Source organism: Odocoileus virginianus, chromosome 21 (genome assembly GCF_023699985.2).
Source record: "Odocoileus virginianus isolate 20LAN1187 ecotype Illinois chromosome 21, Ovbor_1.2, whole genome shotgun sequence".
NCBI classification, from domain to species: Eukaryota; Metazoa; Chordata; class Mammalia; order Artiodactyla; family Cervidae; genus Odocoileus; species Odocoileus virginianus.
Genome location: NC_069694.1, coordinates 56034092 through 56060458, shown reverse-complemented (window position 1 = coordinate 56060458; position 26367 = coordinate 56034092). Strand labels below are relative to the sequence as shown.

The 26367-nt window shown below is 35.7% G+C and overlaps 1 protein-coding gene across 1 annotated transcript in view; it reads right to left on the bottom strand.

Moving 5' to 3' along the window:
* The window catches only part of USP53 (ubiquitin specific peptidase 53), a 55852-nt gene that overhangs the window by 15695 nt on the left and 13790 nt on the right, over positions 1–26367 (bottom strand). The window contains exons 2-12 of the mRNA XM_020893224.2: positions 22257–22947; positions 18848–18940; positions 15067–15201; positions 12856–12969; positions 12691–12773; positions 9261–9366; positions 8018–8164; positions 7090–7239; positions 2335–2497; positions 1692–1844; positions 562–708 (exon numbers count right to left, since the gene is read on the bottom strand). Coding sequence (XP_020748883.2) covers positions 562–708; positions 1692–1844; positions 2335–2497; positions 7090–7239; positions 8018–8164; positions 9261–9366; positions 12691–12773; positions 12856–12969; positions 15067–15201; positions 18848–18940; positions 22257–22400 — 1435 coding nt within the window. The 5' untranslated portion in view covers positions 22401–22947. The remainder of the gene's footprint in view (positions 1–561; positions 709–1691; positions 1845–2334; positions 2498–7089; positions 7240–8017; positions 8165–9260; positions 9367–12690; positions 12774–12855; positions 12970–15066; positions 15202–18847; positions 18941–22256; positions 22948–26367) is intronic.

Below are 26367 nucleotides of genomic sequence, written 5' to 3'. Positions count from 1 at the left end.
CGATCAAAACTGAAAATAAACATACTCTAACCCAGTAATCATTCTGAAAAAATTTTATGCTATGGCTACATGCAAAAAGTACACAAAGGTAACTGTGAAAGGATTTCACTGCAGCAATAATATTAAATCAAGTTTTAAAGCCTAGAAGTATCAGTTAAATCATGATATGTCCATAAAGAAAATGGTATAAAACCATAAAAGTAAGATATGATCATGGAAACTGTTAACAGCGAAACAGAGCAAAGGTCAAGGGTTGCAGGAAAAAAATTTCTTTTTATTTAATTGTATAACCTTCCTTGTATTTGAATGTACCATACAGGTGAATTGAATTTATAGTTAAAAGGTGAAACTATAAAAAAACACAAATTTTCCAGGCTATAATTGACTAAGAACTAGGAAAATTTTACATTTATAGATGTAACAGGCATATTATAGAACTCATACTAAGATATATAACATACCTAAAGAAATTATATTAAATTGTATTAATTTATAAAAGTTAGCTTTAAAGTAAGATTGTGGCTGCCTTTTTCCAATGAATGCTACAAGTTCTTAACTTACCTCTATGTCTACCCAAATCTTTTCTCTGTCCCCTTTCCAAATCTTTCCTTTCTGAGGAAAGTAAGTTTTTCTGTTCAATGGCTTTTAGAGCACATTCTCTGGAAATGTCTTTTATTTTTTCCCTTTGATCACTGTGACTTGACTTAACTAAAAAAAAAAAAAAATTCTTATAACAACACAGATCATTTTTCATGCCATTCAATAAAAGTACAAACTGCACTACATTTAAAATTTAAGATGTAATACATTAACAAAATACAGATGAATATATAAGATGGAAAAAGGTATAGTTCCATTAAGAACTTTAAAAAGCATTTATTTTAGTTTTTTGTTAATGATAATTGTGAATTCTGAATCTTATCACTCTTGCTTAAATGGGTTACTTTATGGTTAGACATTATTTCATTAATATATTTTAAAGCCCTTTATAAAATCATCCTCAAAAGTCACTCAATTAGTTATATATATTTCTAAACCATAATTATACACCATACTTTGATATCTCATGTTAGATCCTAACCACAGATCTTCATTTGTGAAAATTAAAGTTGTAGGTTGATAATGACAAGAGAGAGTTGAATAAACAAGAGGTTAAAAATAAACTACAACAATAGTAAGTTCAAACTCCTGTTGCATTCACTAATGCTAAATTTAATTTTGGCATACGAGCCAAACTATTAACTAAATGTTTTTCCTCTCCAAGTTAATAACTAACTCCTTGAAGGAAAGGCCATATCCATATCATAGCTTTCTTTGGTGACAGTCCAGATTGCCTCCAGCCTATTAGGTACAGCCTTGAGCACACGGAAAAACCACTACCAGTCGAATCAAAGTTCAAACAAAACTACAGGTCTCAGACAAATGCTTAAGTCAGAAGACAAAATTTTGTTTCTACTTGCTATTTTCTCCTCATGGCCAAGAAAAGCTAGTTAAGGATTCTCTTCCTGGTCTTTAAAAAGAATTACATACAGCAAGTGAAAAGCGGGGAAGCTTAACCACTCAAGGACAATGTAAAAATGAAAATTTAAGTATACACCTGGTCGGGAGTTCCCTGGCAGTCCAATGGTTCAGCCCCTGGTTGGGGAACGAAGATCCCACGTGCCGCACAGAACCCCCCAAAAAACACATACCTGGTCCTCTACCGCCACTTGTTTGAATGTGGCTCCGATTAAATGATGACATGCTGTCTGCCTGAAATCTCTGATTTTCTCTCTGTTTTGTCTGATCACCAAATCCGTTTTCTTTTGAATTTTCTGACTTAGAAATTGAGGGCTTTTCACATCCTTAAAAAGACCAACAAAAATGTTTCATTCCCTTCATCCTCTCTACCACAAGAAGAGAGATTTAAATCATCTTTTCAGACGCTTTTAATACTAATGAGAAAATTATTTAAAAAAACTTAGAGGACTGACATCTTTTAAGGATTTCTACATGCGCTGTTAATACATTCAAAAGTGGCCTAGCTCCTCTGGACTCTTCTGGCGTACTAACTTACTTGAAATCTCAGTACTCATCACTAATAAGAGGTACCAGCCAAGTAACCCCTCCTGGGCTTGTGTGAGCAGGGTGGTGGGTGGCTGCTGAAGGTGCTTCTGAGGCCACAGATGAGGAAAGCTTCTTTATAAAGACTAACTCAAAGTATAGAATTTTCCTGGACTCCACTGAAACTAAATTTTGAGATTATCCACAACATTCATTTCATATTCAGTATATTAGTATTCCTAGTGTGATTCTGACAATGAAAAACACTAAAAAAAACTTTTAAAGAATTACCTATATTTTCTGCAATAGATTTATGATGTGACCAGTTGATGACCTGCCTGAGTGCATCTTCAGTGGAAACCGCTGTGCCATCTGGGTTCGAATAAAACAAAAGCAATGGCTGGAAATGGCATCGGATACACTTGGAGACCACATCTTTCCATTTACTTCCAACCTTAAAAAATCACAATGAATAGAAACAGAACTTTGCAATCAATGCATTACATGAAAAGGCAGAGACTGAATTATTTTGTATATTAAAAAAATTTTAAAGACACCCAGATACTCAGTTCAACTATTCATCAGATTATACAATTAATTTTATTTAGAAACTAGTCAACATAAAAATCTTTTAAAGATTATCATTAAAACACTGATGAGCAAGATTATACACTTTCTGTATCAAGATCTAGAATATCAAATTTTGAAAGGCTTCACATACACATGGTTGACTGACTTTTGACAGACTTCAAGCAGTTTAATGGAGAAATATAATGGTCTATTAAACAAATGGTGCTGGAACAAGTGGATGGCCATATGAAAAAATGAACTTTGACATCGTTTCACTAAAAGCATAAAAATGAAGTCAGAATGAGTCATGAAGAAACTATAAAGAAGAAAGTGCTGTGAAAGTGTTAGTCGCTCAGCGGTGTCCGACTCCTTGCAACCCCATGGGCTATAGCCCGCCAGGCTCCTCTATCCATGGGGTTTCTTAAGCAAGAATACTGGAGTGGGTTGCCATTTCCTTCTCCAGGGGATGTTCCCGACCCAGGGATTGAACCCAGTCTCCTGCATTGCAGGCAGATTCTTTACTGTCTGAGCCTCCAGAGAAGCCCTATAGAAGAAAACAAAACATAAAATCTTAACAACCTTGGGGGAGGTAAAGATTTCTTAGATAGGACATCAAACAAGTCAGAGAAGAAAAAAATCATAAAACTGGCTTCATCAAAATGAATTAATAACTTCTGCTCTTTGAAAGACACCATTAAGAAAATGAAAAAAACGAAAAAAAAGCCACATATATCCAATAAAGAACTGGTGACCAGAATAAAGAATGACTACAACTGATTAATAAGATAATCCAATTTGAAAAATGTACAACACATCTGAACACTTAACCGAAAAGACATAAAAGATGGCCAATAAGCACATGAAAGAATACTTAAGACATTATTAACCATAAGAGAAATGCAAATTAAAACCACACTGAGATAACGTCATACATTCACTGTAAGGACTAACGTTAAGATGACCACCAACACGGAGTGCTCCTGAGAATGTGGAGCAACTGGAACTCCAGTACATGGCTGGCAGGGATGTAAACTGCACAATCACTTTGGAGATCAATTTGTTGCCAGTCCCTTGTAAAGATTAACACACACCATACAACCCAGAAATCCAACTTCTGGATGTTATCTAAGATTAAGGGAAAAGAGGACTTTCACACGAAGACTGTTCATAATTCAAGTGAATGGATAAACTGTTATTTGGTCATAAAATGGAACACAACAATAAAAATAACGCACTGATACACACAACACAATACACATTATAATATATGACTGTATGTTAAGAGGTGTATATATATGCTTAGCAAAGGAGGCCAAACACAGAGAAAAAGTATTATAAGATACCACACATATAAAACTTGTAAAATGAGCAAAACGAATCTATGGTGAGATCAGTGATTTCCTGGGGCCTAGGCTGGGAAGCGGAGAAGGCAATGGCACCCCACTCCAGTACTCTTGCCTGGAAAATCCCATGGACGGAGGAGCCTGGTAGGCTAAACTCCATGGGGTCGCGAAGAGTCGGACACGACTGAGCGACTTCACTTTCATGCACTGGAGGAGGAAATGGCAGCCCACTCCAGTATTCTTGCCTGGAGAATTCCAGGGACAGGAGCCTGGTGGGCTGCCGTCTATGGGGTCACACAGAGTTGGACACGACTGGCATGACTTAGCAGCAGCAGCAGCAGGGTGGAAAGGTGACGATGGCAAAGGGACAGGGCAGGATTTTCTGGAGTCGTGAAAAGGCTCCATACAGTGAACGTGGAGGTTACACAGGCATGTACGCAGCTGTTACTATCCACTATAAACTTACAACGGGTGCATTTTAATGTTTGTAAATTACACCTCTCTAACATTCATTCAAAAACAAAACCAATGAAACAAAAAAGCTTTCTAGAATATTAGTTGTTTTTTTTTTTTTTTTTTGAGAATGTGCATCTTTAGTTTATTTCAGTCACTCAGTCATGTCATGGACTTCAATTAGCTTAGAGAAGAAAAGGACCTTTAAAAATTCCTGAGGAGCCTGTTCACATTACACACATTTAGCTGTTTACTCTCTTTACTTGGGATTCGGAGATACTTCAAAAACTAGACTAATTTGAAAACAAAACAAACCTAAAACTCAGAGTGACCATATACCCAGTTCTTTCTTCAAATTTTGACAATTTAAACTATAAGGATGCAAAATAGGAGTGCCAAAATGCTGCTGCAAACTGACTCAAACAGAACTTCTTAATAAACTGCCATATCAAAGTATTAAATAATAAATAAGTAGAGTCTGTCACTGTTTCCACTTTTTCCCCTTCTATTTGCCATGAAGTGATGAGATTGGACGCCATGATCTTAGTTTTTCGAATGTTGAGTTTTAAGCCAGCTTTTTCACTCTCCTCTATCACCCTTAGCAAGAGGCTCTTGAGTTGCTCTTTGCTTTCTACCATTAGAGTGTTTATCATTTGCATATCTGAGGTTGTTGGTATTTCTCCTGGCAATCGTGATTCTAGCTTGTGAGTCATCCAGCCTGGCATGTCATATGATGTACTCTGCATATACATTAAATAAGCAAGGTGACAACTGATAGCCTTATGTACTCCTTTCCCAATTTTGAACCAGTCCATTGCTCCATATCCGGTTCTAACTGTTGCTTCTTGTCCTGCACACAGGTTCCTCAGGAGGCAGGTAAGCTGGTCTGGTATTTCCATCTCTTTAAGAATTTTCCACACTTTTTTGTGATCCATACAGTCAAAGGCTTTAGCATAGTCAGTGAAGCAGAAGTAGATTTTTTGGGGGGAATTCCCTTGCTTTTTTCTATGATCCAACAGATGTTGGCAATTTCATCTCCAGTTCCTCTGTCTTTTCTAAATCCAGCTTGTACATCTCTCATTTAGCAAAATGCTTTTGAGATTTTTTCCATACTCAATAGTTGTCTGTATCAATAGCTCATTCCTTTTATTGATGATTATTATGTTCCATTGTATGGTTATACCACAACTTCTTTATTTACCCGATGAGTTATCTTTGTCTATTTGAGTTGTTTCTAGTTTTGGTTACTATAAATAGAACTACTAAGAACACTGAATTATAAATAATGTATGGATACATACTTTTTACAGGAATGGAATTGCTAGGTTGTATGCTAAGTATACATTTGAATTTATAACTGTTTTCTCATGTGATTATCCAATTTTGCACTTCCATCAGCCTCGTGAGAGATCCAGCTGTTCCACATCCTGGTCAGTTTTTGGTGTAAAAAGTCTTTTTAATTTTAGGCATTCTAATAGGTGAGTAATGCAATCTCATTGTGAATTGAATTTGTACTTCTTTTATGCCTAGTGAGACCTGTATGCAGGTCAGGAAGCAACAGTTAGAACTGGACATGGAACAACAGACTGGTTTCAAATAGGAAAAGGAGTACGTCAAGGCTGTATATTGTCACCCTGCTTATTTAACTTATATGCAGAGTACATCATGAGAAACACTAGGCTGGAAGAAACACAAGCTGGAATCAAGATTGCTGGGAGAAATATCAATAACCTCAGATATGCAGATGACACCACCCTTATGGCAGAAAGTGAAGAAGAACTAAAGAGCCTCTTGATGAAAGTGATAGAGGAGAGTGAAAAAGTTGGCTTAAAGCTCAACATTCAGAAAACTAAGATCATGGAATCTGGTCCCATCACTTCATGGCAAATAGATGGGGAAACAGTGGAAACAGTGGCTGACTTTATTTTTCTGGACTCCAAAATCACTGCAGATGGTAATTGCAGCCATGAAATTAAAAGACACTTACTCCTTGGGAGGAAAGTTATGACCAACCTAGATATCATATTAAAAAGCCGAGACACTATTTTGCCAACAAAGGTCCGTCTAACCAAGGTTATGGTTTTTCCAGTGGTCATGTATGATGTGAGTTGGACCATAAAGAAAACTGAGCACTGAAGAATTGATGCTTTTGAACTGTGGTATTGGAGAAGACTCTTGGACTGCAAGGAGATCTCCTAAAGGAGATCAGTCCTGGGTGTTCATTGGAAGGACTGATGTTGAAGCTGAAACTGCAATCCTTTGGCCACCTGATGTGAAGAGCTGACTCACTGGAAAAGACCCTGATGCTGGGAAAGATTGAGGGCAAGAGGAGAAGGGGATGACAGAGGATGAGATGGTTGGATGGAATCACTGACTCGATGAACATGGGTTTGGGTGGACTTTGGGAGTTGGTGATGGACAGGCGGGCCTGGCGTGCTGCAGTTCATGGGGTTGCAAAGAGTCAGACATGACTGAGCGACTGAACTGAACTGATTTGGCTTTCTAATTTTTAATACTGAAGGTCTTTAAAGATGCTATTATAATTAAGTCCACTTATTACTAATTTATATAAGCATTTGCATATAATTATTATTTTTATATAATTTTATCATTATTATATCATTTACCCCTCAAAAGTAAAAACCACAGTAATTATACCAGTTAGTCAAGTGTCACTTACCTCTTTCACATTTGCATCATCAAAAAATACCCATTTGGAACTCTTGGTATGAAAAGCAAAGGCACAGTAATGTCGGCTGGTGTAGCAAATCATGCCAACAAGGTGAAGTTCACTATTTTTGGCATTTTCATCAGTAACTCTATAAAAAAGCTGTTTAAAAATAATGTATATTTAATAGTTATCTTTTCAAAGACGAGGAACAATCATCTGATGAGTCATGCATTTGATTCTCTATGACAAACATTTCTCATGCATACTGTCCCAAACTGGTATTTTATTAGTACTAAAGACACCACATCACAGTTAACAGAATTATTCTTTTCAATTAGTCTATAAGAAACATGATGTCTAACAAAATGTAATTATTACAACTTAGTTCAGTAGCACAGCATCTTGAATACAGAACAGAGACTTTATATACATAAAACAAAATGAGATAAATCATACATTTCCTGATAATTGATGGTTGAACTGCATATTTTAATATATATTAACCATACTACCTAAAAGATAACTAAAAGTTTAACTGTAATATAAATCAATTTAAAATAAGATAGTAATATGCACATTAAAAAATCAGAGCTACAGATAAATTTTAAACCTTAATATTTTCTAGCTTGATATTTATAATTTATAATCATTATCATATACACCCAAACAAGCATATACACAGATGCATACAGTATCATATCATCATTATTCTAGAGTGATAAAAAGGATAGAGTATATGATGGATTAGTTTATAACAGAAAGCAAGAAAGGCATGCCAGTTAGCCTGATCTGATGTAACTTTATCAGAGTTACATCTGCAAATTATTTCCTTTAGAAAGAAAATTTAGTTCTGAAAAACAACATACAGTGTAATATATGAAGATGTTTCAGAGGAATTTAAAAACAAAAAGGAAGAGAATGAAAAGAATTATTATACCCCAGGAAGATAAAGCTGGGTTGCCAGATTCCGAACAACATCTTCAGTCAAGTCAGAATGCTCGGAGTCCCAGACTAAACCAATTGTAACAATCTCTGGGCAGTTCATTAAAACACGCCGAATTTTTATTTTCTGGCCACAGTTACTCTAAGGAAAAACAAAAAAGACAAACTCTTGAAATTATCAAAACAAATATATCAAAGGTAATGCCTTACCTAGCTTGTATCATGCAAAGTATGTATCAGAAATTTATTCAGCATATTAAAAGACTTCTAACAAACTATCAGTTTAATTATTGATTAAACAAATTTATTTTAAATCAAAGAACTTTTCTTTGGTACTTTTGTAGATCTGTTAAAATAAGAATTCAACCTTAAGAAAAGCAGAAATAATGACCTTAAAGTCACTAACAATATCACCTGAGAAAAGAATAATACCATTTGTAATGTTTAAAGAAAAACAGAAATGAAATTTTCAGTTTAGTGAAATGACAGGCTTCAGAGCTTAAAAGTAATCAACGTATGCCACCTTAAATCCTTCACAAAGTAACATGCCTTTTTTTTTTTTTTTATTAGTTGGAGGCTAATTACTTTACATCATTACAGTAGTTTTTGTCATACATTGATATGAATCAGCCATGGATTTACATGTATTCCCCATCCCGGTCCCCCCTCCCACCTCCCTCTCCACCCGATCCCTCTGGGTCTTCCCAGTGCACCAGGCCCGAGCACTTGTCTCATGCACCCAACCTGGGCTGGTGATCTGTTTCACCCTAGATAATATACATGTTTCAATGCTGTTCTCTTGAAACATCCCACCCTCGCCTTCTCCCAGAGTCCACAAGTCTGTTCTATACATCTGTGTCTCTTTTTCTGTTTTGCATATAGGGTTATCGTTACCACCTTTCTATATTCCATATATATGTGTTAGTATACTGTAATGGTCTTTATCTTTCTGGCTTACTTCGCTCTGTATAATGGGCTCCAGTTTCATCCATCTCATTAGGACTGATTCAAATGAATTCTTTTTAATGGCTGAGTTACACCATGGAATATTACTCAGTAACATGCTTTTAAAGAAATAATGTTGAAGTAAAGAGCTCAACGGTATAAATTACCTCAAGAACACTAAAAAAAAGTAATTCTTAGAATTAATTCCAGATTTAATTAATATTTGCATGGCAATTTCTATTCTCAAATTTACAAACACAGACGCACACTAACATTTTCTGAATTATACTTACAGGACATTTCCTGTAGTCATCAGTTGTATTTGCTGCTTGCAGCAATTCTGCGAACATTTCAGGCTTAAAGCGCTCATGCCTTTCCATCATTCTCTCAACTTCATTGCTACGAAAGAAACAAACGGTCCCAAATCTGGCCTATGAACTTAAAAAAGATCTAATATTTTTGCATCAAAATATTAAGTTATTAATATAGGTATGATCATTTTTTCTACCTTAAAACATAATTCTGTTAGAAAAGTTAACCATAAAGTAAATTTCCATGACATGAAACATAATGAAATTTGGCAGTATATGATGAAAGAAATTAGGTGAAAAACAGGATAAAATAACATGAAATCACACACCATTGTTTGGAACTATATGAATTGATGTAAGATGCTCCATCTCAAGGTAATTGTAAGTTAACTGTTTCTTCTACATTATTACTTAACAAATAAAGACTTGAGTTTCAACTTTTGCCTAACAAGAACAACAAACTTTAGGAAAGTCTCCCCCTCTAGCTTAAAGTTTCCAGACACAAAATTATTTTCACCTACGAGAAGGCCCTTTGATGATTAAAGCAGAAATCATAACCAAAGCTACTTAAGCCAGGTTTGTGCTTTTTGTTCCTATTACGAATGCTAACCATTTCTTAAAGAATCTAGGGAGGGTTATCTGTGCCAATTTCTATCCAACCTCTCATAGAGTCTAATTTTCATGTAACAGGGTATTAAGTATCATTAGACAACTACTTATTTAACTTATATGCATCATGAGAAATGCTGGGCTGGATAAAGCACAAGCTGGAATCAAGAAATCAGGTAGAAATATCAATAACCTCAGATATGCAAATGACACCACCCTTATGGCAGAAAGCGAAGAAGAATTAAAGAGCCTCTTGATAAACGTGTGAAAGAGAAGAGTGAAAAAGTTAAATTAAAACTCAACATTCAGAAAACTAAGATCATGGCATCTGTTCCATCACTTTATGGGAAATAGATGGGGAAACAGTGAGGGACTTTATTTTGGAGGGCTCCAAAAATCACTGTAGATGGTGACTGCAACCATGAACTTAAAAGATGCTTGTTCCTTGGAATTTTCAGCATATTAAAAAGCAGAAACATTACTTTGCCAACGAAGGTCCGTCTAGTCAAAGCTATGGTTTTTCCAGTAGTCATGGATGGATGTGAGAGTTGGATTTAAAGAAAGCTGAGCACCAAAGAATTGAGCCTTTGAACTGTGGAGCTGGAGAAGACTCTTGAGAGTCCCTTGGACTGCAAGGAGATCCAATCACTCCATCCTAAAGGAAATCAGTCCTGGGTATTCATTGGAAGGACTGCTGCTCCTTCCAAGAAACTCCAATACTTTGGCCACCTGATGCGACGAACTGACTCATTTGAAAAGACCCTGATGCTGGGAAAGATTGAAGGCAGGAAGAGAAAGGGATGACAGAGGATGAGATGGCTGGATAGCATCATGGCATCACCGACTCAATGGACATGAGTTTGAGTAAACTCCGGGAGTTGTCCAATGAACAGGGAGGCCTGGCGTGCTGCGGTCCATGAGGATGCAGAGTTGGACACAACTGAGCGACTGAACAGAACTGAACTGAGACAACTACTTAGAATTTCCAAAAAGATACATAATGCAAGCTCAATACTCCTACTAGTTTCTATTCTTGGTGCTCTGGTTTTACTTTATAGTAATTTAACCTTCCCAGAGCTAGATTTATTTTACAGTTCAATAGTTACAATAATAGGCAATATTCAATAACAACTTAATGTACCAGTTCCTCTAAAGCACTTCACAAGCAGACCAGAAATCACTAAATCTGACAGGCTCATTCAAGGTGTACATAATGGTTTTTTTTTTTTTTTTACAAAATTGACAGCATCATGGTGATGTTTAACCAGACATATTTTGAATTTGAAATTAACCTAAGGGGAGACCGGGATGGGGAATACATGTAAATCCATGGCTAATTCATTTCAATGTATGACAAAAACCACTGCAATGATGTAAAGTAATTAGCCTCCAACTAATAAAAATAAATGGAAAAAAAAAAAAGAAATTAACCTAGACCCGGGTTTCAATCTTAATTCATCCATTTACCAAATTAATCTTATTAAGCCTATTCTTGAACAACAAAAGTTTTTGTTAAGATTAAAAGCAACAATTTATGTAAAGCCTAGAACATAATAGCATTGAACAACTGTATTCAATATTTATTACAAATGAAAAGAAAGATAATTAGAATTCTAAGTCTGGGCTCTTACAACTGAACAATTGTATTCAATACTTATAACCAATAAAAAGAAAGATAATTAGGATTCAAAGTCTGGGCTTTTGCAATTCATGTTGTGGACCAGGAAGAAACAGATGGAGCTCTAATTCTTTTTACCTAAGATACTGTCTCAGAGCACTATAATTTTCCACTTTCAAAATAGACCTAAAGTTTTACAGTTTTTAATTTGCAGTCTATCCTTATTCAAACACCATTCTACTTTTCTTATCAGATGAATGAAATTGACTACAACTAGCTAAAGTTTAAAGACTGTTCCTTTAAACCAATGTTTCCCAACTCTGTATATATACAAATTACCAACTTACTACATTGGATGGTCTTTAAGAAATAATGTGCTATATTCAAAATATCAAGGAAGTTTAATAACAGCATGAAATTGATGAGCACCTAACACTTTGTACAGAGATAAAAACCCTGGTAGCATTTAGCAGCTAACTGCTATACTGACGTATTCTGATTGATAATGACTGCTCCACGTTTTATATTTTGTATTAAAGCATTAAAGTATCTGCAAACATTTATGATCTTATTCAATGCTTTCATACATCAAATACTTATACTCTCAAATACCTGTTGCAGTGTTCAAACAATTCTTATTATGTAAAGCCTAGGCATCACCTTTGGATCCCTAAGCTAGTTCAAGACCAGGAAGGGGGCAAGGAGACAGACAAGCCTGGCAAATTTTTATTTCAGGTGAATGTTGAAGCTTTAAATCCAATAAATCTAACAGAGGGTTATTTTTATTTTTTTCTTCCTCATCTGCTTACCCTAGCTTCCATCACCACGCAGGGACATTGTCACTGCAAAGGTAACACCTTAGCAAAAATGAAGAAATCACGTACTGTTCCATTTACCATTCAACTTAGCTCTCTTCCATAGTTCCAAAACCTTGCTATAAATAGATAAATAAACATTTTGACTAATATTTTGCACATTTGTCATTACTGAGTGACATCTATATTTGGTAAATCAGAAACAACCAAAACTGAGATAGACATCACTTAGTACCTGTGATGGTAGCACATTTGTGCATCTCACAGAGTAGATATTCATATATGCTATAGTTTCATAAAGTAGACGCTCAATGTGATCACACACATTACTACTAACATCTCTGGTAAATATGCTTTAATAAGCTCTTACCACAGAGCTGTTGTAGAAATGTACCGTACAAATTCTGTAAAGGGTAGAGGATCTGATGATGCTCCACAGCTACGACACACACACTGCAGGTAAAAACACATGTCAAATTTGTCAATCATAAAACATAAACATGTCCTCTACTAAAACAGTGAAAACCCCTCTCACCTGTTCATACAGAGTCATAGCAAACTTCTGGTGAGTGATACAAGATTTAGAGGTACACATGTCTGCATCTCTGCTTGGCACTATGTGAAAGTGAATCCTCTCCAATATATTTTCCTAATTGAAAAATTAAAAGACAAATGAATTGCAAATCTTGCATAGGACACTTCAAAATACAACTCTTTTTAGCTTTACAAATTTAAAAATCTAAAGATTTTCCAAAATGGTAAATTGAGTGTCATATATGTTGTCAGTTTTTCAGTTTTCCTCTTTATCCAAGCCTTCAAATGCTGCTCAATTATTCTTTTGTAGTGTCAGCTTAAAAAAAAATTCATAAAAGAAACATTATAATGTAACATAATTTTAATAAAAGATTTTTAAAAAATCAATTCATGGTGGCTGACATCTAGAATTTAATATCAGAAAACTAGACTTCCTATGTTCTCAATGTTTTCCTATTGAGAAGAAGCTATTAATTAAAAAAAAATACTCTGCTCAGATCATTTGGATAGTCTATACAACTTAAATTAAAACATCAATGATAAAGGTTTACAATACCTGAACTAATACTCTAATGCAAGGAATCTACTCTTCAACAAACTTCAAATAAAAGGTTGGATTTGTAAAACAGATCAATAAGAGTTATTAATTTCTTTAACAAATTATTCTTTTCACCAAAGCTTACCCAATGAATTCTTTTAATTAGTTAATATCCCTTCCTTTGCCTCAGGACATTTATAACAATTCATTAAATTAAGTCTGCATTTCTGGATATCCTGTGAATTATCATATCAGGGATTAGTATATTTCATTTAAGTGAAATCAGTATTGTGCAAAATCTATCTATATTTTAAACAATGGACAATTGTAAACATGAGAAGTATGAAAAGCATATTTCATGACTGTGTGTGCTATTTTTGTCCCACTTTAGTCAACATGGCAAGGGCACTAGTCAAGGAGATTTCCACCTGTCTGAGAAAAGATTCAAGATGTTTATTTAAAAACATAAATGACAAATGAATTCTATAGAGAGTAATAAATTCCTTGGAAATTTGGAGAATGTACTGGGGTGCTTTGATGATACATTATCTAGCAGGCCTGAGAGGCTGAACTGTAACAAATAACAGATTAGGAAAGTTTTGAATATTTCAAGAACTTGAGCAAAGTCTATAAAACAGGAATTTAAAAGACATGTTTCAGGAACAGAATGAATCTATCTCACTAAGGGAAAATTCAGAAAGAAAACAGAGATAAGCTGGAGTATAAATGTAAAAAGCCTTAAATGTCAGAAGAGAGTCAGATTTGAATCACATAAATATTTGATGTGTAAGCATTTATCTGAAAAAAATTCTATTAACATGATGGCTGTTAAGAACAAACTTGAAGGACAGGGGTAAAAAGGACACTAGTGGCCAGGGATTCCCTGGTGGCTCAGTGGTAAAGAATCTGTCTGCCAGTGAGGGAGATGCAGGAAACACGGATTCAACCCCTGGGTCGGGAGGATTCCCTGGAGAAAATGGTAACCCACGCCAGTATTCTTGCCTGGAGAATCTCATGGTGAAAGGAGCCTGGTGGGCTACAGTCGCAGAATCAGACCATGACTGATCAACTGAGCACACACACATCTTAAGTAAAGGTGACATCTATGTTACTGAAACAATTAATCATCAACATGCACATTTCAGAAAGTATACAACCTATGTCCTTCAGCAAAGAAATGCTCTATTTATCAGTATGGTGGTAACAGAGTCTCAAAACATCAACCTCAGTCAGTGATTCTCAACCTGGAGTGAGCTGGCTAAGAGAACTGCTGCCCCTGACAGCTGCACGTCAAGATCCTCTTCTTTTCCAGAGAGAATCACTGCATGAAATGAGAAATGCTACTGGGAGAGCGTGTTGTGTGTGCAATCCCTGCGGGAACAGAACAATGACTTAAGTGATATGATTTATACATCGTAAGCCTTTTTGCTCCAATAAACAATGTTAAAGTATTTTAGTATCCTAGCTCTCAAAAATTAGAGCAGCACAAGCAAGCAAAAGCAAAAGTACACAAAACACGTGGAGCTTTGAAAACTTTGAAAGGTAGGTAAGACAATGATCTATGTTCTGATGTTTTTCCACTGCTAAAAATTTATGCTTCATTTGTCTCAAAAGGTACATCATTTAAGGGATACAAACTACTATCCTGACCTAAGGATTATCAGATATACTTACAAAGCATTCTGCAGCATCATCCATAAGGCCAAGTTGAAATCGCTGCTCATCTTTGAAGCTTTCTGCCAGAGCATGCCTTATGTTATCCGAGGGAAGTGCTTTTTCTCGACTGTGTTGAAATTGTGCAAATATTGTCTGGGAATCAACAAATATATGAACCAGTAAGTTTAACACCAACAACTAAAAAACACTTGAGTAATTTCATTACAATAAATTTGAAACTCTACACTCAGAAGCTAATACAGTCTTTTGCTCTAATATCCTGTGCAAAGAATTATGTAGAAATGGTTGTCCCAGCCTCTTAATCAAGGGTTAGTGCATAAGAATTAAACATAAAAAGTTCTTAAGTACCATTCTCAGAGATTCTGACTGAGATGTGGCCCATTTCAAACTGTTCCCTAGCTGAGTACTGTAGTCTATGTTGTTTAGAAAGAGTTTTAAGATATTCTGCTTTAAATGTTAAAGTATACTGTAGGAATTAAAATTATGTTATTCAAAAATAAGTATATAATCAAATAAAACAGCAGGAACTTCACAAGGAGTGGGAATATTATTCAAGAATATGTCACATAGGTGTTAATCTGGTCTTCTATTTTATTGCATTCAAGCATGCAAAACTTTTAATAAGTTCTAGTTTTACAACAATCATCTTAGGTGAAGGGAAGTGAGGAGAAAAAGGTTTGCAGTGGTAAACCAACAAATAAGGATGGGTCATATTATGTTCTGCATCAATTAGTTCAAGGGGTGAAGTGAAGTTGCTCAGTCATGTCCGACTCTCTGTGACCCCATGGACTCTAGCCTACCAGGATCCTCAGTCCATGGGATTTTCCAGGCAAGAATACTGGAGTGGGTTGCCATTTCCTTCTCCAGGGAGTTCAAGGGGTATATCATCTCAAAAAAAAAAATTTGCTCTTAAGATCAACATATAGTAGGCTAGAAAATAAGAATCTGTTCCATCAACATAAGAAAATTTAATTTACAAATAAGAAACTATTAAAATAAGAAAGATGCTAAATGGTATCAGATATCTAGAACTAAACTTTTTAGCTACAATTACAGATGCTAAAAAGTGAAACATATTTTCACAAGTCACTTCTTATTTGGGTAGTCAACTTTTCCAGGTAATGTTTAAGATATTAAAAAAAATTTTAGCTACAACTATAGATGCTGAAAAATGAAACATATTTTCACAAATCATTTCTTATTTGGGGTAGTCAACTTTTTCAGGTAATGTTTAAGGTATTAATCCTGCACAAAACTGATGTTTATTCAATATCTGTTTTTCTTCTTTCCTGGTATATGTGGCGTTGCTCTACATCAGAAAACAAAGACCCTGCCTCGTAGAATGCATATTCTAGTTGTAGTAATGAGGAGAGAGCAAGTAAGTAATTATATGTCAAGAGGTAGTAAGTACAACAGAGAAAAAACAAAGAAATAAAAAACAAGAGAGAAAGACAGGGTAGTGCAACAGGGACAGGGACGCCAGGGGGAGAAGGGGGGGAGGGAGGTGACCTACTGCCTAGGGTCGTCAGGGAAGGTCTCACTGATGGAAAAAACATGTGACGGAGAGGCATAAAGGGAGTTAGGGTGTCAGCCTCGGGGACATCTGGAAGAAAATCATTCCAGACAAAAGGAATAATAACGAAGACACCCAGAGGTCAAAGGCAGCTCTGAGAAACTTCGAGGAGGACAGCACTGTATGTGTGTGTGTGCGCACGCGTGTATGCAGGCGTGCACACAAGCACGTGTTTTGAGGTGGGGGAGGCAAGCAGGAGGAAGAGGCAGGTGATGCGTAAGGCTACAGTTGGATAAAACATTCAAAGTTTATTGTAGAAGACTGTTCTTCATGTCTGCGTCTCCACCGCTGTCAGTGGGCCTGGGGGGTGCGGGGGGTAGAGGAGAGAGTCTGACGAATGGAGAGCAGCATGGAGACACATGCACAACCATGTGTAAAACAGACATACGGAGTTTGCCGTATGACTGGGAACTCAAATCAGGCCTCTCTGACAACCCGGAGGGGTGGGATGCGGTGGGAAGTCGGAGGGAGGTTTAAGAGGGAGGGGACATATGTAGACCTATGGCTGATTCGTTTTGATGTATGGCAGAAATCAACAATATTGCAAAGCAATTATCCTTCAATTAAAAATAAATAAACTATAAAAAAATTTACTGCTGAGGAAATCAAATGCAAAACTGTAATTTGATTTAAATTAATTCTTCATCAACCTTATTTTGCCATTTAAAAAAGGGAATATACAACTGCCTCCTTTGGTGACTTACTCAGTCTTTTTAGGAATGTAAATCAAAGTGTGAAAATGACCTTTCATTTTCCTCTATTATGTATATTTGTGTGTGGTAAGAATATTCAAGAATGTAAGGGCTGAAATATTTACTTCTGAAAACAATAATCAAATCTTAAATTCTTGGGCAAAGATTTCAATGACATTAATGAGTTGCTAATATATACTGGACTCGCCGTTTCCACTTTCCATCCCTATTCTATTTACTCTCATCCAAGAAGCCAGAGAGAGCTAGTGCAAATATTATACTTAGTTAACACAGGTTATATCACAGCTCTACTCAAAACAATATCCACAACTCCCTAAACCACTCAAGAGGAAAAAATCAAGGTCCTCACAAAGGCCTAGAAGGACCCTTCACAATCCAGATTCTTGTTCTAGTTATTTTTTGCTCCATTAACAAAACCACCCCAAATCTTAGTTGCTAAAAAGCAACATTTATTTTGGCCACAAATCTGCGGTTTGGGTGAGCACAGCTCAGCTCTGCTGCTCTTGCAGTCATCTGTAACAGTCTGAATGCTGGGACTCACTGGTCACCTGATAGTCCTCTAGAAGCTGATGCTGGTGGTTGGTGCTGCCTGCTGGCCGAGATCTTTGCTGTAGCTGTAATCAGCATAGTCACTCATGTGCAAGAACAAGCACCCCGACAGAAAGAGCCAGGTGAAAGCTTTATTGATGTTTCTAATCTAACCTAATCCCTTTTCTGCCACATTCTATTTGATGGAAATGAATCATTAAGGGCAATGCATTTCAAGAAATTAGATAAAAGAGTACAAAAGAATCTGCAGACATGTCTGAAGCCACGGGCACTCACCTTACCTCTGACCTCATCTCCCATCACTGTGTCCCCTTGCTCATGAAGCTTCTGCCAGGGCTCAGGTGTCCTTGAGCACCCACCTCAGGGTCTTTGCACTGTGTCCCTGCCTGCCTGGAATGCTCTAGACCACTCCATCCCTCTTCCAAGTCATGAATTAAATGTCACTTTCTCAGTGAGGTTTTCCTTGCTACTCAACATTCACCATTCCCTTCCCTGATTTATACTTCCTCCTTTGCAATTATTACCTAACATACTTTATATTTGGTTTACTTATTTTCTTCTCCCCCATAAGAATACAAGCTACATGAAAACAGTGTTTTTTATTAGTTCAATTCACTGCTGTATTCTTAGTAACTATAGCAGCACCCAGAATTCAGTAGTAACTCAAAAAACATTTGTTAAAATAAATAAAGGATTATTTCAAAATAATGAAAAACATAATGTTTCTAACAATGCTACACTGTTTAGACTATTAAACTGTTCTTACAGGAAAATGGAAACATAAACCTGAATAAGTCATCCTTTAAGAATTCATCTTCAAAACTCTAAGTCACTGACAATAACTTTAATTACAAATAAACTAACCAAATATGTCAAACAAACCAAACTATCAAATAAAATTTTTGAGGAACAACAGTGCTTTTTTAGAACTATTAAAAGTTACCTTCAATGCACAAAATATGCAGGCATCTCCCTGACAAACATGTCCAGTCAGAACCCGCAAGCTTCTTCGGAATATATCTAATTGCCATAAAACCTAAAAAACAGTGAGATGTGAAGAATGAAATACAGTTACATTTTTCTCACTGTGAATTAAAGACAGATTTAAATATATTTTTTAAACTGCAGGAGGATAATAACGTCTTTTAATCCCTTGTACATAATCAGATATATACAACCACTAAGAATAATAAGTATAAACTGGCTATGTATATGTAGTTCATATATAAAAGATAGATTTAGAAGCTATTTCTGTTGAGTCACAAGTAAAAACTATGAGGCATAGAACAAGAAAAAAATAACTCCTCTGCTAGGGAATTTATATGAATAGGAAACACACAGATACTGAATGGAGCACTTGGCAGAGACTTGAAAGAGGAAGTGATTATAATAACTTGGAATGAACTGAAATTTAGGAAGGAAGTATAATTGCACTTAAAAGTCAGGGTGTACCAAATAAGGATCAGTATGTAGTGGCAAGGAAAAGGGGCAGAGGCCTGTGTGGCCACTGTATAAAGAATGAGAAAGGGAACATATGTATTGTAATGGGGGTACAGCAGAATATGAAGTAGTAGTTAAAGAATAACCTGAATATATTTGCTGCAATTATCTAATCACCATTTACTACTAAAAAACAAAAACAGAATTAAAAGGACTGTGTTGTTTAAATAAATCAGTCCAATACTTAAAATCATTCTAGAAAAATCTGAAATCTATACAATGAGGATAACTCACAGACTTCTTGTAAGAATGAAATGTGTAGTATGTGAAGTGTCCAAAATAGTATCTAGTACAGAACTGGCATGCGCTGAATTCAAGCTGCTACTTGTTCCTGTAAATAGTACACAATTAAGATCTTCAAGTTTCTCTATACCTTTCAGTTATTTCTTCAAATGATAAAAATAAGAAAATTTATTCACCATCTCGCACTTCTTCTAACTAAAAAGAAAATTTTCTCTCCAACTAAAAGCAAGTAATTTAGAAGTTTCCAATATTTTTAATTACTCACTAAAAGCCAGAATTTCAGAGTTTCTCTGAGAGTTGTTTTTTTTAAAGCATAATTAACAGGACGCATTTATGTATCACAAATAACACAGTGTTTTGCAAAGCACTTGAAAATGTTTAATAACTTTCTTGCACACCATATTCTATCATACCATAAAATGAACTACACTGAAATTCATTCATTTGTCAAGATGACTGGCCATGATGGCCCAGCAGTGGAAAGTACACAGTACTGTGGTTAATGATACAACCTCTGAAGGGAGAGCTCCTGGATTCCAATTCTGGCTTTACTTTTAACAGCTCTTGGACTGCCTTGAGCAAAATATTTTCTGAAGCTCAGCATTCTTATCACCATAAGGAGGATAAAAGTAGTACCTACCTTTTAGGATCATTGTAAGAATTAGATTATGTTGTACAAACACACAGTAAGAACACAATAAATATTGGCTTTTAAATATTTCAACTTTGCTTTTACCTTAGAGATCTTAAAACCATACCAATATGTCAGATCTACTTAACTGTACCACTTCCTCATCAAATAAAAGCTTAAGATATTCAGCCAAAAGTATCTCTATAATCTGCTTAGAAGGCTAACAAACTAAGTCTTTCAAATGTAACTGGAATGTTTTATAGGATTAGCAAAATGTTTAAGTCATACTGGATCCAAACCATAGAAAAAATATTTTATGTGACTTCTCTGAATATCACTTAATATAAAAAGTTTAAAAATTATTTCACAAATCCATACCAAAAATTATCTTCACTATAGTTAACCTTTATTCTAATTCATTTGCAAATGTTGACTATATCGTACCACCTGTTTTAAAAAGTTAGAGTCTAAGCTAGTTGTTGAACTAGTTTTTAACAATATAATTTTATAATATAAGCATTTTTATTTTGCATTATTTGCATGTTGCACTTTAACATGGTATCTAACAAAATTAATGTATTTTGAAAAGATTAATATGTATATGCAAATGTATTTAATAACATAAATATAAACCTTTTATACTATTTCTTACTTCAAAATAATATAAGAATAAAAACTAAGGGGAAATGGCATTTAAATTCATTTTTCTGACTTATGTCTAAAATATTTTAATAATGTCCACTTTTAGTAATTTCTTACAAAACATATTTCACAGTTTATTTCAAGTTTTAAGAAGTACTGAGCAACTGCGAACACAAGCCTGAGTCAGCTGTCCGAGCACCTGACCCAGGCACGATGCTCTCATTCATCAAATAAACTCTTTAAGCAGTACTTCACTTTCTGCTCTCAAGTTTCAGGGGTTGATGGTGGTTTAGTTGCTAAGTCAAGTCCAACTCTTGCGACCCCATGCACTGCAGCCCACCAGGCTCCTCTGTCGATGGGATTTGCCAGGCAAGAATACTGGAGTGGGTTGCCATTTCCTTCTCCAGGGGGTCTTCCCCACCTGGGGACTAAACCCAAGTGTCCTGCATTCTAAGCAGTCTCCTGCATCACAGGCAGAGTCTTTACTGACTGAACCACCAGGGAAGCCCCTGGAGGGGGACATAAAGCAACAGAAAGAAAAATATGTGAAAAGCTACTTATTTTCAATAAAATCTTTTAAGGTACATCCTAGGGTCAGTAGAATAACGTTCTAATATTCTGAATCTTCTTTACCTTTCCAATGGTCAGAAGAATAAAGGCCACTATGAAATCTGAAAACGCTGAATAAAAGCTATCATATATAAGAAAGGATATTTGTCTAAGGCAGAAAACTGGATTAATACATATTTGCTAATTAAAAGAATCTCAACAAAGACTGAAGCAAAAGGAATTAACTGTAAATTTAACTAAAACAGTGGTGTCCAAATTATAATTCTAAAAAGGTGATTTAAGGCCACTGTGGGAGGTGAAGGGAGTTTGAGAAATGAGGATTAAAAACACATTCATTCTTATTTTAATCCAAGCAGCTTGGTTTTTTTTGTTTTTTTTTTTGTTTTTTTTAAATGCTATTAGCAGACGAAACCACCTAGAGGATTCTACTGAATTTCTTAACCAAAATAAGGGTGGGGCAGGATACAGTAACTAATCTAAAAAAAAAGGAAATTTTATGTATTTTAGAAGCATTCTTACTTTACCAAGTGAACATTTAAGCTACAAATGTTTTTATATCCTAATAATGTATCATTTTGTTGAAAAAAATTTCCATTTATTATAAAAACCAAAATGCTCAGTCAAAATATCTACTACTATTAAAAGTGATATTAAAAAGTCATTCCAGTCAATAATAGTAACTTTATTCTTCATTTACAAGTTAAAGAAGCATTAAGAATTTCCTGAAAGGCACTTTTTAAAATTTGACAGGAAATGACCGTCTCACCTGCACAGCACTGTTCAGAAAGCAGCTGTTTTGTCCTGGTTCATTCAACAAGCCTTTGGTAGGGGCCAGGGACAGCATACTCCCAGGCTGGTAAGCTTTTCCGAGATTGCCACCAGGTTTCCGTAAGAATTTTACCCATGCCATTTTCAAGCAACTTTGCTTGCATTAAAGCTAGATGTGTGTACTTATGTGATACTTCTGATGATAAAATGGACGGGGTCTTGAATGGTCCACTTAAATCTGCTCCAGTCTATTACAATAATGTAAGTTTCCAAGTCCATATCTTTACTGATGCTGTAGTTTTGAGGACTTTGCCGAGTAAAAATAAGATACAAACGCATTAAGGTTCTGAAAATTAAACATGAAAGCTATTTTAAACAAGGCCTTAAAGATTTAAAAATCTCTGTGCTAAATTTTGTAAGAGTACAATTTAAGATGAAAAAGATTAAAAGATTTTTTAAAAACTGTTAAAAATAACATCGATGAGGAAATCATATTCTTTAAAGCACACGTCCTTTGCTTTGATGGTTTTAAAAACAGATGATACAAAACGATGTAGAGTTAGCATTTGGTATGATTCCTTTGGTCATCTGTTTTCCTTATGTTTTTTTAATAAGAAAGAAGACTCTTTTCCAGGTGAAGTTATTAAAGGTGACTCCATATTTCATACCAATGTGACCTCAAAGCATATCTATAAGAAAAGAAAAGAAATGTTTAAATAAAAGGCTAATCAAGAAAATTCCTTTTTTACTTTATGAAAACAAATATTGAATACATAAGTAAAATAGTATATGTACAATTATAAAAGGATCAGAAAAAAGTTCTTTCAAATTAAGAAAATGAAAACATAGTTCATCATTTAAATTTTCAAAAAATATCAAGGTGATATTAGTCATTATCTATTTCAAGATTTCAATGGTTGCATGATGGTTTCATAAAGACTATTAGAATTAACTTAGATTTCAGGTAGTCTTTTGAATAATACTAACTTTACTGTCAATACTACTATATATTTTGTTTATTAAAACAAATTAATCTACAGAGACTCTATATTGTCACTTACCCTACACAGAATCATATTTCTCTAAGAATGTCAATAGATTTTATGTAAATTGACATGCATTAAAACTCAGGGGAAACATTAAATTGATAAATCTTAGGGAATAAATTTCCACACTGTTCATGAACACATGCCCCTGGCTAAAAGGATTTCAAAATGTTCAACTTCTTAATTAAAAACAATCAAGTATTACTAACAAAGTTTAATCAACTGAATTTACTTCTGCATTCATTCATTCAACAAACATTAGACTGAGACAGGTTCTGTGCCAAGCACTAGAACACTATGATGAGAAAAGATATACCATAATTCAGTGAATAATAGACTGTAGCGTGTACTAGAAGAACTGTGCCCCGAGTGCTAACACAGAAACAATGTAAGCAAAGGGGATGAGAAGTGTATACAATGGGAGATGGTTTGAACTTTTAAACAGGACAGTCACAGAGTGTAATTGAGAAGGTTACCTTTACACAAAGATTTGAAGGAGGTGAAGATGCTATCTTGGAAAAGACTTTCCTAGCAGACTGAACAGCATGCCTGGCATACCAGAAGATTGTAAGAATCCCAGCACGGCAGAAGAAATCAGAACAAAGAGGAGTAGATAAAAAGAGAGGATCCCTGGGAAAGAGAGAGCATGGTGGGCCTCAAAAGTCCTGCATAAGGACTTCTTTCAATCTGAACTCTGGGTGAACATCACTGAGTTTCACTTCACAGCACAAAAACATGAGAGGACAGAATATCACCGGTCTGTTCAATGCCATTGATCAAATGCCCAATATGATGGCAAAGCACTGAGGAATAAGGAAGAAAAGCAGTAGTCTTCACAGAATTCAGGTCGAGAGACTTGTTTCCAGTCCCACATATTACTGATCATGTCTTAGATGTTTGGTCTTAGATAAATTCTTGTCATCTGATTCATAGCTTCATCTATAAAATGGGAACAACAACAATAATTGCCCTGCTTAAGATAGGTTAAAAGTTTCAAGAGTTATAAAACACTACATTATGTTAGCTGTTTTCTTCTTTTTAACTCTGTGGATTGTAACTTCTTCTAAAGTGATCTAAATGATCCTGAAAATTTTTGTAAAAATTTTTAATAAATGCAGTCATGATTTTACAATAGGAAGGGAGCACTGTGTCAGTAGTAAATTTGTATTTTTAATGGAAGAAACCTTTGAAATGAGTCTGACTTAACCTGAACAGTTCTAAGACTTATGAAACAATCCCTACCATAATGAGTTCGGTTCTGTGATGGACACAGACACGAACAGATAATTTTAAAAATATTTAGCTGCTGTTCTTGGGCAAAATGTCAAAGTAATAGGTCCTCCTGATTTTCTTCCTCCAATGCAACTCTGTGGAGATTATAAAAAGCAACAAATAGTCTAAGTAGAAACAGGGAAAAGCATTAAGTACAATAACTGGCTTATAGACTGGGTGAGAAATAGCATGTTACAGACTGGAAAGATGTTTCTAGTTGTGACCTTTTCCATTCTTCACACTGCTCTAGGCAGAGAATTCCCACCCCACACAATGCAATGAAACAGGAAAGTTCTGTTACCACCCCAGTGCCATTTGGAGGGTAAATGAGATTTAAAACATCAGGTAAGCATCAGAGTACAGCCAGTGGTAACAAGTGCAGTCAATGAAGCAGAAGTAGATGTTTTTCCAGGAAGTCCCTTGTTTTTTCTACAATCCAACAAATGTTGGCAATTTGATCTCTGGTTCCTGTGCCTTTTCTAAATCCAGCTTCTACATCTGGAAGTTCTTCATTCATGTACTGTTGAAACCTAGCTTGAAGGATTTTGAGCACTACCTTGCTAGCACGTGAAATGAGCGAAACTGTCCAGTAATCTGAACATTCTTTGGCATTGCCTTTCTGTGGGTTTGGAATGAAAATTGACCTTTTCTCGGAGAAGGCGATGGCACCCCACTCTAGTACTCTTGCCTGGAAAATCCCATGGATGGAGGAGCAGTCCATGGGGTCTCGAAGAGTAGGACACAACTGAGCAACTTCACTTTCACTTTTCACTTTCATGCATTGGAGAAGGAAATGGCAACCCACTCCAGTGTTCTTGCCTGGAGAATCCCAGGGACGGGGGAGCCTGGTGGGCTGCCGTCTACGGGGTCGCACAGAGTCAGACACAACTGAAGTGACTTAGCAGCAGCAGTCCTGTGGCCACTGCTGAGTTTTCCAAAATTTGCTGGCATATTGATTGCAGCACTTTCACAGTATCATCTTTTGGGGTTTGAAATAGCTCAGCTGGAATTCCATCACTTCCACCAGCTTTGTTCATAGTAATGTTTCCTAAGGCCCGCTTGACTTCACCCTCCATGATGTTTGACTCTACGTGAGTGTGAGTGATCACACCATCATGACTATCTGGGTCATTAAGACCTTTTTTCTACAGTTCTGTGTATTCTTGCCACCTCATTTTAATCTCTTATATTTCAGTTACGTCCTTGCCATTTCTGTCCTTTATTGAGCCCATCTTTGCATGAAATGCTCCCTTGGTATCTCTTTTCTTGAAGAGATCTCTAGTCTTTCCCATTCTATTGTTTTTTTTGCTATTTCTTTGCACTGTTCACTTAGGAAGGCTTTCTTCTCTCTCCTTGCTATTCCCTGGAACTCTGCATTCAGCCGGATATATCGTTCTCCTTTGCCTTTTCTTAGCTATTTATAAAGCTACCTCAGACAAACACTTTCCCATCCTGTTATTTCTTTTTCTTGGGGATGGTTTTGGTCACCACCTCCTGTACAACATTATGAACACCCTCCATAGTTCTTCAGGCACTCTGCCTACCAGATCTAATACCTGGAATCTCTTCATCACCTTCACTGTATAATCATAAGGGATTTCATTTAGGTCATACCTGAAAGGGCTAGTGATTTTCCCTATTTTCTTCAATTTAAGCCTGAATTTTGCAATAAGGAGCTCATGATCTGAGCTACAGTCACAAGCAGCAACAGTTAGAATCGGACATGGAACAATGGACAGGTTCAAAATTGGAAAAGGAGTATGTCAAGGCTGTATATTGTCACCCTGCTTA